Source organism: Castanea sativa, chromosome 7 (genome assembly GCF_040712315.1).
Source record: "Castanea sativa cultivar Marrone di Chiusa Pesio chromosome 7, ASM4071231v1".
Classification (NCBI taxonomy): domain Eukaryota; kingdom Viridiplantae; phylum Streptophyta; class Magnoliopsida; order Fagales; family Fagaceae; genus Castanea; species Castanea sativa.
Genome location: NC_134019.1, coordinates 12,971,576 through 12,982,889, shown reverse-complemented (window position 1 = coordinate 12,982,889; position 11,314 = coordinate 12,971,576). Strand labels below are relative to the sequence as shown.

General features: G+C 32.0%; 1 protein-coding gene across 4 annotated transcripts; it reads left to right on the top strand.

Moving 5' to 3' along the window:
- Positions 1 to 4,869: 4,869 nt before the first annotated feature.
- Positions 4,870 to 10,670, top strand: LOC142642624 (uncharacterized). Of its 4 annotated transcripts, XM_075817019.1 has the most exons (7): positions 4,870 to 5,022; positions 6,015 to 6,424; positions 7,549 to 8,028; positions 8,759 to 8,908; positions 9,356 to 9,801; positions 9,950 to 10,169; positions 10,293 to 10,670. In XM_075817019.1, the coding sequence occupies exons 2-7, from the start codon at positions 6,025 to 6,027 to the stop codon at positions 10,565 to 10,567; spliced, it is 1,971 nt and encodes a 656-aa protein (XP_075673134.1). In that variant the 5' UTR covers positions 4,870 to 5,022; positions 6,015 to 6,024; the 3' UTR covers positions 10,568 to 10,670. The 4 variants fall into 4 exon arrangements, with proteins under 4 accessions (XP_075673134.1, XP_075673133.1, XP_075673135.1 ...); XM_075817018.1 differs by having other exon boundaries at positions 4,872 to 5,022; positions 9,950 to 10,670; XM_075817020.1 differs by having other exon boundaries at positions 4,884 to 5,022; positions 7,549 to 7,878; positions 9,950 to 10,670.
- Positions 10,671 to 11,314: the final 644 nt, after the last annotated feature.

The window sequence follows — 11,314 nt, the reverse complement described above, 5'->3', positions numbered from 1 at the left end:
TAGCCCCAGATAGAATTAGGGTTTCGTTGAAACCCGACTATATCGATCTTCAAATTTATCGATTAAATTTATCATGGTCAGTAACAGGCAACCAAATTCTTAAAAAATTTACAAAATATATGTCACACAAAGAAACTCTAGAAAACCTTTAGAGGCCTGTCACTTCCAAAATTGATGTACAAAAAGCTCCAACCAAAGCACGTTCTTAAAGTAGGAGTCATAAGCTCTCCAACAGCTAGCATGTGTCACATCCATTTCTGAGTTCGATAAGGTCTCCATGCAATTTCACTTCGATAACCGAAGAAGTTTATGACTAGGGAGCCATAATTTTCACAAACGTTATTCGATTCATTCAAACTTACACTCTGTTTGTTTCGTCACACACTTTATCTTGAAAATCGGTCATTTTTCAAAGGGTATTTTCTAGAAAACCATTTTATTTTCCTATATTTGGTATTAACTTTAAAAATTAGCTTAAAATGTTTAATGGTGTTTGACATGCACAAAAAATCACTAACATTTCTTGTATAATTCAAAACATATATAAAATGTATATTGTGTAAAACAACTACATGATCAATATTAAATAGAAAATAACCAAGAGTCTTGTTGTTCAATTGGTTGACACTTTCTAATGTTTTTAACAAAGACATCTACATACATACATACATACATACATACATACATACATATATATATATATATATATTATTACACTTAAAACATTACAAAAAATTATAACGTTTATATAATTTTTTATAATTCTATATGTGATAGCCAAAGGAAATCCAAGTAGGAAAAAAAAAAAAAAAATCAAATTGTTGTCCTCCATCTAACGTAGCACCATGAAGGTTGAAATAGTTTTTTTTTTTTTTTTTTTACGCAATAGCGCTATAGGATGCACTTCCTCAGTAGTTGTAGAAACCATCTAGATTAGCCTATTAGCTTTGGTGAGTGAGTTGTTGAATTTGTTACTGCACAAGGCATTGATGAGCTTTGTGACAATGGAACACATTGGATTTGGAAACCTCATTAGACACCATCTAAAGAGAAATTGCAAAGGAAAACAGAGAAAGACAACAAGAGAAGTGAGAGAGAGACATAAAGATTATTTTCCAAAAAAATTTAGTAGAAACATTCGGTAAAAAATAAGATTTCTTTTCAATAGAGTTTTCCATTGACTAAAGATTTTTTTTTTTTTTTTTTTTTTTTATCTATTTTCTTTTATAACACCAAACATTGAAAAACACAAAAAAAAAAAAAAAATTATTTTTACATAAGATTTTCTATCGAAACAAATTGAAGATTATTGTCATTGTAAATTTGTGATGAGATTTTATTATCATAATAATCTAAAAAGAATAAGAAATTTGAATAAATAATTTGAAACATTTTAGTAATACCCAAAAAAGGGAAAAACTTAACATATTACAACAAAAAATTGAAGAATATAGGCCATTTAAAAATAATAATAATATCTTTGCTAAAAAAATAATAATAATAATATCAATCAAACACGGTCAAGTTTCTATATATATATATATATAAACTCCACAATAGTAAAACAATATATATATATATATATATATATATATATATAAACTCTACAATGGTAAAACAATATATTTATAGATATATATAGATGAAAAATATTTTTAAAAATAGTTTAATTTTTAAGAAAAAAATATCTTCAATAATTTTTTTAAAAATAAACTATACACTAAACAACAACACAAAATAACATATATTAACATGCATCACCTTAATTTGTTACTAGTTAATTACTTTAGGTTATTGTTCAAGAGGATGCAAAACAGATGCAATCAATGGGTGATGTATTAAGGTGAGTTTCTTACTGAAATACTCCGCTGAAAATTGATCAAAACTATCGTCTTAAAGCACAGCACGGGTACCCTTTTCAGTTTTCTCTGACAAGAAATTTAAAAATTCGAGAATTTCTCCGACCTCTCTTTCTATTGCCTTTCCATTCCTAGACACAGTGAAAACTATTAGTCAACAAATGCGACAAAAATTATTTTAATTATTTAAAATATATATATATATATAAAGGACAAAAGAGCGAGTCCAAATCTTCTGTCTCATTTTTTCCTGCCTCACTCTATTCTCCACCAATAAAAATTTGTCACGTGTTCATCTAATTAATTAAATACTATCATTATTGACTTATTAATGCTACGGTTATTAATTAATAGTAGTATTTAAGTAATTAGGTGAACACGTGACAAGTTTTTATTGGTAGAGTATAGAGTGGAGCAGGAAAAGTGAGACAAAAGATTTGGACTCCAAAAGAGCCACCAATGCTGACTGCCCAGACAGCTCAACCAAAAAAAAAAAAAAAATGAAACATTTTTGTTTTTTTCCGCCCTTCTTCCTACCAAACACCCGTTAAAAACATACTCTCCACATTTATCTCGTGGTCAATTTTTTATTTATAAGGAAAAAAAAAAGTAGAGAGAGAGAAAGAGCCGTGTTAAGTGTTAACAGATGGGTTGGTGGGTATTTAATGGATTTGCCACTTTCTCTGGTTAAGAGCATTCTCATTAAGAATTTTAAAATTTTTAACACTTAACACTTCAAAAACTTACTTTATTAATTATACCATCCACTTTAAGATACATTAAATATCAAAATTTCTATATATTTTATCATTTCATTTAAATAATATAAACTACCCATTAAAATAATAATAAATCATCTACACAAAAACTATAGCTACCAGCCAACTAGATCGGTGAACCAAAACTCATCACGCACATGCAAAACCAGTAGATCGGTGACCCACAACCCATGCCGAACCTCCACCACGACCATTGGATCGTCGGACCCACGACCCATGCCTATCGGACCACAATCGCCGACCATCGAACCATCACCGCCACCACCCACGACCATCAAACCATTCAATCAGACCCAAACCCATCAAACCACGACCCTGACCATCGGACCACGAACCATGGGACAGAGAAGAGAGAAGAGGGAAGAAAGGAGTGATAGGAAAGAGAAATAGAAATGGAAATAGATTCGTTGGTGATGAATAAAAAAACCTTTTTTTTTTCTTTTTTTTTTTGCAATTCAGTTACAGTGAGCTTGTATTGATACAAGCCCACTGTAGCTTCATGCTAAATCTTTTAGAATTTAGAATGTTTGATGGATGTGTATTTTTATGATTTGAGGTGCTAAAAAATAGCATTTAGCATTTTTAAAACCCTTAATGGGAATACTCTAATAGAGTTTATTGTTTTATATTTTATTATTAATTAGGTAGTTGTAGAGTATTTTAGGTACTAAAGAGTAGAGAGCCATGCCGTAGTCACAAAACATAGATATCTTCTTTCCTTTTTAAGGAAGACTTACATAGTTACATAACATACTGATCATTAAAAATAATAATAAAAATAATATTTTATATATATATATATATATAAAAGAAGTGTACAATAATATTTAATATATAATTTTAAAATATTAAATAATAATTAATTTTAGTACAAATTTCTTATTACCTATTGTTAATTTCATACTAAATAGTTATAAACTATTAAACTTACTATATATATTTAGATTCATTATTTTACTTTTCTGGATATAAGGTCATCTTTTACATTTTGGTATTTTTTATTTTATAAATATAAGACGTAAAATGCTAAAAACTTACATAAATTGTTTAAAAAGATGTTATATATTTTTAAGCATACATATTTATTACTATTAGTTCATTATTAGTATATGAAAAATTATTATTATTATTATTTATATAATTTAAAAATTATTAATGAAATCAAATTCTATATGACATCATTGATTCGACCACTAGTTTGACCCTAGCCAAACCATAAAACTAATAACAACTAAGAAGTCCTTTTTTTCTTTTTCTTTTTTAATTGTACCAATTGTTAAAACCATGGGTTTATTGCAATTTTCCATATAATCAAAATGTCACACAAATTTAACAAAATAAAATTAGGACTTGCCCACATTGCTAACTTATAAAATTTGGATCGATTTGCCCACTATTATTATTATTATTTTTTGTGTGCATATACTCAAGCCGCATAGCTTGAAATCATCGGTCCATCTTTGCTATTAAGGCAATTCTTAATAAATCATATTAGGAAAGTTTTAAACACTACTTTCATGTGAAATATAAAAAGTTATTAGAAAAATTAATTACTTTATTATTTCCTCATAAAATATCTATAAAAATAGTTTCTAAATCAATTAACTTAGAATATCCATTAATATATCCTTTATTTATTTCATTCAATTTCGGGCGACTTACAAACTTCAGCTTCAAACCGTGAGCCATAAAGAAACTAGAAAACCCAAAGAAGCTAAATTTGTCTTTCACAATACACCAAAAATGAATGACTTACTTTTGCCCTTAGAACATAATATTTATATTGCTTTTGGCAAAAGTCAGTCAATGATAAAGTTAGAAATGAAATTTATTCTATTTTAAAATCCCACTACCTCACATTTCTTATCCACATAATTTTTCGGTGTTATCATGGACGTGTTATAGTTACAACTTCTCACAATCATTTATGTATTTATTTTGTAGGTACGTGATTACGTTATGAGTTGTGCTAAAATCATTAAAAATAACATAATTTTGTGTCACAACTCGCCACGTGATGAGTTGCATTGAGTGAAGGAGTGTCTGTAGATCATGTGAGAACACATTTTCACCCATCACAACTCATCAGGTGTGACTATAAAGTTGTGCCATTTTGGATGGTCTCATCATTTTCCTTCGTTTACGGGTTAAAAAAAAATAGTACCTCCAAACACGCGCATGATTGCGTACGCTAGTGTGTGTATGTATAGTCATTCTCAGTCGCTTTAGCTATGCAATCTGCAACCACATAGTTGTGCTGTGAAATTCACTTAACTTAGTACTCCGGTCAATGCATTACATTTTCTGTTGAAGGCTTGAAGCACTCGTCAGACTCAACCAACAAATCCTGCTGCTTTTGCCAATTCACAACGCCTTTCTCACTGGTAAGTTATAACTTCTTATTAGTAATTTTGTCATAGTCCTCGTGATCTAAAAGTGGAAGACTATGTTCAGTGCTTCTCTGTTATTCGAATAGCATTTTTCTTTTTATTTTATGATTTGCTTGCAGCTATTTTTCGATTGTTCATTTTCATTTTTTGGCTGTTTTCATTTTTCTATGAAAATTGAAAACGAAAACCTTTTTTTCTATTTTCTAGTTTTGTACATTAAGCAAATAAGCCAAAAAGCTAAAAGCAAAGCAGGAGCCGATCTTTGTTGTTGCATCTGGCAGCACCTATTTGTGAAGATCTGTATCTAATCCCAAAATTTTGGAAGTAAAACTTGGCTGTTGTTGTTGTTGTCGTTGTTGTTTAATTTGATTATGACACAGTTTGTTCAGGCCATATATGATGTTTGCATTCTCATTCAACTAGAAAGAACGAGGCTATAATGATTATTCTGTTATTGTGTTCTTAATGTAACTAGGTTCAACCGTTCAAGTTGTGCTGCCACTTCCCTGTACTACTAGTTGAAAACTTTAGAGCCAAAACCCTTATTGAATTATGGCCTAAGAAATTGGACTAGGACAAGGAACAACTTTGAAAAGAAACTGGAAAACCAGAATATATTACCTCGAATTCATTAAGAGAATTTAAGCCCAAGTCCTGAGATTGTCCTATTGTAAAAAATGAGAGTTAGCTCTGAAAAGTATTAGCTGATTGTAATGTAGCCCAAGTATAGTCACAGGTCAATGAATGATTTACTTTTTATGTGATGAAGATGTAGCTTGATCACCAAGATTAAGAAACGAAAGTCTTCTTTTGTGGCTATACCTTTGGACTCATTTTCTTGAGCTTGTTTGCCATAATTCTGAGTCAAATTAAAACGGTTAGATCCAAATCAATTGCATGCCCATATGCATATGCGTGCATACTCACACACATATTGGCGCACATGTGCTTCATTTATGTCTCATATGATTTGATTTCTATAACAGTTAAACGAAGATGCCTCCTAAAAGAAGAGGAGAGATAGAGGTGACTACAAAGGAGAGAGTGAATTCATCGCCTCCAACTTATTTTCAATCTCCATCTCCCTCGAGTTGCGAACCTGCTCTTGGACTTCAGATCAATCTAACAAGACAGAAATCATATTCCTTTGATGAGGGGTCAAGCTTTCATCAGCTGCCTATATGTAATTCTAACTCCAGCAATCAACTCTCTGCACTGCCTTTCTCTCATAGAATAGATCTTAGCACTTCAATTCCAGGACCCAGTATTGGAGCCATGCCAATGGAAGAAGACATTTGTCTGGATGCTGCGGGATTAAGTACTCAAACACCTAGTGGATCACAAATTGAATGTGCAACACCCAATAGAGAATTGCCAGATCCAATTCTTTGTGACGGTAAGTATCGCTATTTGTGGAGTAATATTTGCAGAAAGCTCTGTACATTGTACTAGAGTAATTGCCCAAATAGTGCTTGCTAGATAGCTTTTGGGTTTTTGCCTGGTCAGAGTCCTATATTAGCCCTCAATGCTAATCACATGCATTATTACTCCAGCTAGGAAACGTTGATGGAACTTGTTTGTGAAGTGTGAACACTAATTTGTATTGGATCATGTATATAGTTAAGTTATATCACTTTACATATCTATAACATATATATGGAGATGTGATTTGCAGAAAATCTTAAATAATTGCAAGGTCCTATATAACTCATATGAATACTTAGTATGTAATTTCAGACAGCCAAGCATGTAGCATCTATTTTGGCTCACATTGTACCATCCATCTTCATGGAGAAAGCTAACTTAAACTTCTGATTCTGAAACTTTGCCTGTCAAGTGAAAAAACAGTTTAAAAGGGTAGATGCAGTTACTGCAGTACTTAAATCTACCTTCAATCTCTGATGCAATATCAATAACCTAGAGACTTGTTTAGTGTTTCTGGCTAGGAACGTAAAAATGTTGCCTCTGTTGGCCCAGGTTGTGCACGTGTTTTAGGTTACTCACATATCTGTTTTTCACTGAATGAAGGCCCTTAAATTAGATTGGGTCCCTTAGCTTTAAAGCTGATGGAAGGTCAACTATATTGATCTCTTACCTTAATTAGGACAGATTGCTTCATTAAATGTACTGGGTTTTGCATGCTGGTTTGCATGGACATGCCTAAATCATTACCCTGCCATTTGCTTCCTCATCTATAGTTCAAAGGTTTTTTTTTTTTTTTTTTTAAAATTTATTTTATTGTATATATATATATATATATATATATAATTTTATTATTAACTTTTTGTATTAAAACAGGATCTTGTTAAGTTTTAGACCCCAAATGTTGATTGTAGTGCGAATTAATCAAGATAATTCAATTGATCCGATTAATACAATAGGATCTTGTGGCATGGCAATCTCTATCATGTGATAAATTTTGAGAAGGCAGGGAAAAAGATTTGGGAATCGTATGGCCATTGGGGTAGATATTGTTTGACAAAATTCTTATACATTTTTCTCATGCTTGAAAATTTTCAGAGAAAAGAAGGGAGCTATACCTCTCCCTATGTGTACCTTTATATCAAGCTGCAATCAAAGGAGACTGGAAAGTTGCTAAAGGTGTCATTGACCAATATCCAGATATTGTTCGTGTTGCGATAACCAGAAAGGGGGAGACAGCTCTGAATATTGCTGCTGCAGCAAAACGCACTGCTTTTGTAAAGGAACTGGTTAAACATATGAAGAAAGAGGATCTAGCCTTGAAAAATAAAGATGACAACACTGCTATTTGTTTTGCTGCCGCATCAGGAATTGTGGAAATTGCTAAGATCATGGTGGAAGAAAACGAAGACCTTCCTATGATTAAAGGTAATAAAGGAATGAGACCCATACACATGGCAGCTTTGTTTGGACACAGGAATATGGTAAAATACCTCTATTCTGTTACTAATTTTGGAAGCCTAGCTCGTGAGGAACAAATTAGCCTCTTTCTTGGTACTATTTCAGCTGATTTATACGGTACGATGCACTTTCAACTAGATGTTAGTATGGCATGAGATAATCTTCTTTAATAGCCTCACCTTTTTGGCATTTTTTGAAATGATTTTTCATGCTGTAGCCTCTCACTAGCCATTGCCCTTTTAGAGGGTGCTAATTTTGTCTGTACCAGGCTGATTCTAATTTACTGATAATTAGGATATGAATGTTTGTTTGATGCCCAGGATAAAAATATTTGGGCCACTGAGTGTAATTCTTGTAACTAGTGGAAAGGTAGTAGCATATCTGCATTGCAAGTTAATTCATTCTCTAGTTTGGATTGGATTATTATCAAAAATGTCCTCCAAGAATGTTTAGATTTTCAAAAACCATTGTTAAATATATGTAACCAAAGCTACACAACATAGTCATTTGTTTTATTCATTTATCAAGTATTGATGCATTGCTTTAAGAAGCACCTCATTCTATGTGAAAGCTATATATCATAAATACCTTAAACCATAAAATCCTATTACGCCAATTGAATATGTCACATCTGATTTATATAAATTAGCATATGAAAATGGGATTTATAAGCTAGCTGATGAATTCCACACCCCCCAAAGTACTTCAATAAATTGCTGCTCTTGATTTTGATATAAGACAATTTCAACATGCTTTGCATTCACTGCTAAAATTCCTTTACACCTGAATATGTGTAAGAGTTAAGAGGTAATGTATGTCTCTGATAGTGAACAACTGTGTTGTACAGATCTAGCTTTACAAATATTGGAAGTGGACAAATCATTAGCCTATGCTCAAGATAAAAATGGTGAGACTGCCTTGCATGTTTTGGCTCGAAAGCCTTCAACAATTGCGAACAAAAGTGATCTGGGAATCTGGAAAAGAAGCATAAATTCATGTTAGTTTGTTAAGCGCTTTCTTCTTCTTCCTTTATTTTATTTTATTTTATTTTTTGGAATTTTTGAGCCGTCTCAAAATCTCTTGGCAAACTATCCATGCTGACCATGAAAGTTTTGGGCAAATACATTTCGCCTGAGTCTTACTACATATAGGCAAGTAGACTTGATTAGTAAGCCACTCTACACCTTGATTACATGTTCCCTTTGGCATTGAGATCATGGTACATGCCTTAAAAAGTTCAGATGGTATAAAATGCCCTATTTGATTCTCCAAGGGCTCATCTATATTTCCCCTGAAGTCTCTAGGGACATGCAACTGGTAAAAGTTCTCAACTGAATAGGATGCTATAAATAATTTAATCGTTATTTTAGAATAGACATCTCATTTATTTTATGTCATTTTTGTGTAATTCTATATTTGAATTAACATTTAATTCTACCTATAGGTTTCGAATGGATATATCACAAAGATCTGATGCAGACGTTAGCCCATCAACTAGTCAAAAAACTTTGGGAACATGTTCTACATTTGCAAGACAGGGAAATTTCAAAACTTATTAAAACACCTTCAAAACTACTCTTTGATGCGGCAGAATTAGGCAATGTAGAGTTTCTGATTATCCTTATTCGCGCATATCCTGATCTGATATGGAAAGTTGATCAAAATAATCGAAGTTTGTTTCATATTGCGGTTCTTTATCGTCAGGAGGCCATCTTTAATCTAATATATGAGATTGGAGCAATTAAAGATTTGATAGCAGCATATAAGGATAAAAATAATAATGATAACAATAATATCCTGCATCTAGCTGGAAACTTGGCACCACTTAGTCGACGTCAAATTGTATCAGGAGCTGCACTTCAAATGCAAAGAGAGCTATTGTGGTTTCAGGTAAATAATAACTGTAATCATTTGCCTTCCATTTATTTGGGTTAATTGCAAATAACAGTTTTGAAAGTGATATTTTTGTAATAGCTTGAATTGGACCTTCTATTGATTATCTTGTATCAGTATAACTTTGATTCAACGTCCATTATAGGCAGTGGAAAAAATTGTGCCACCTTCATATATTAAGATGAGGAATTCAAAAAACCAAACACCCAAGGAGCTATTTGCTGAGGAGCACAAGAAGTTGTTAAAAGAAGGAGAGAAGTGGATGAAGAGCACTGCAACTTCATGCATGCTTGTTGCAACGCTCATTGCCACTGTGGTATTTGCTGCAGTTATTACAGTACCGGGAGGAGAAAATAATAATACAGGTGTTCCTATATTTCTAAGAGAGAAGTGGTTTTTTATTTTTCTCATATCGGATGCAATAGCACTATTCTCTTCCTCAGCTTCAATAATAATGTTCTTGTCCATTCTTACGTCACGTTATGCAGAAAACGATTTTCTTATATCACTACCCACAAGGTTGATGTTTGGAATCTCGACACTGTTTATCTCTATTGCTACAATGGTGCTAGCCTATACTGGAGCCATCTTTCTGATCCATGATCATAAATATGTTTGGGTTCCTACCCTTATTGTGTTTCTTGCTTGTGCTACAGTCACATTATTTGCTTGGCAACATTTTCATCTTTGGGTTGATACAATCCGCTCAACCTATTGGTCTAGGTTTCTCTTTCGGCCATTTAAACATAGGCTTTACAATTGAGTTGTCAAATTTGCCGATGTACTTATGGATATTGGATAAAAATCCTTTATCTCACTTTGACTGTTTTAGTTTATGCTTTATAGACTACAATTTGTTTTGTCTACTATGTGCATATTTTCTTTCAATTTAAATCTTGATTACTTTATAATATTAAGAAAATTAATATGTGACAAGTTGTGATTAGTGAAACATAAACTGAAACAACCGAAATGGGATAGAGGATTTTTATTTGGCAACTGCTAGATCTTTAGTTTCCTTAGTTTTTTTTTCTCTAAATGCTAAAGAAAGAATAATTTTGGTTTTATCATCCAAATCAAAGATGGTTTTAATAACAGTAGCATCTTCTTGGCGTAAAATGTTAGAATAAAATTCTAACCTTTTAGCACCATGTTCCGGAACCCAGTGACACAAAGGAGGGAAATAGCTTTTTGCAATCTGGAGAGGGTTCTTAATTGCAGCTCAGCTTGGTTCAACAAAAAATAGGTTTTGGAAGTATTGTTTTTTAACATATTGTGAAGCATTGGATTTTCTTGGGTAAATAGTTCGGACAGGCTGGTTAACAGAGGTTAAACTTATGCTGATCCTTTAATATATTCAATATCAAAATCAAAAACACTTAAAATAGCTTGCCATCTTGCAAAAATATGTTTGGAAGCAATATTCTCAACATCTTTTTCAATAACGTACTTAGCACTTTTACAATCAATTCTTAATAAAAATTTTTGGTTTAACAAATCACTTTGGAAT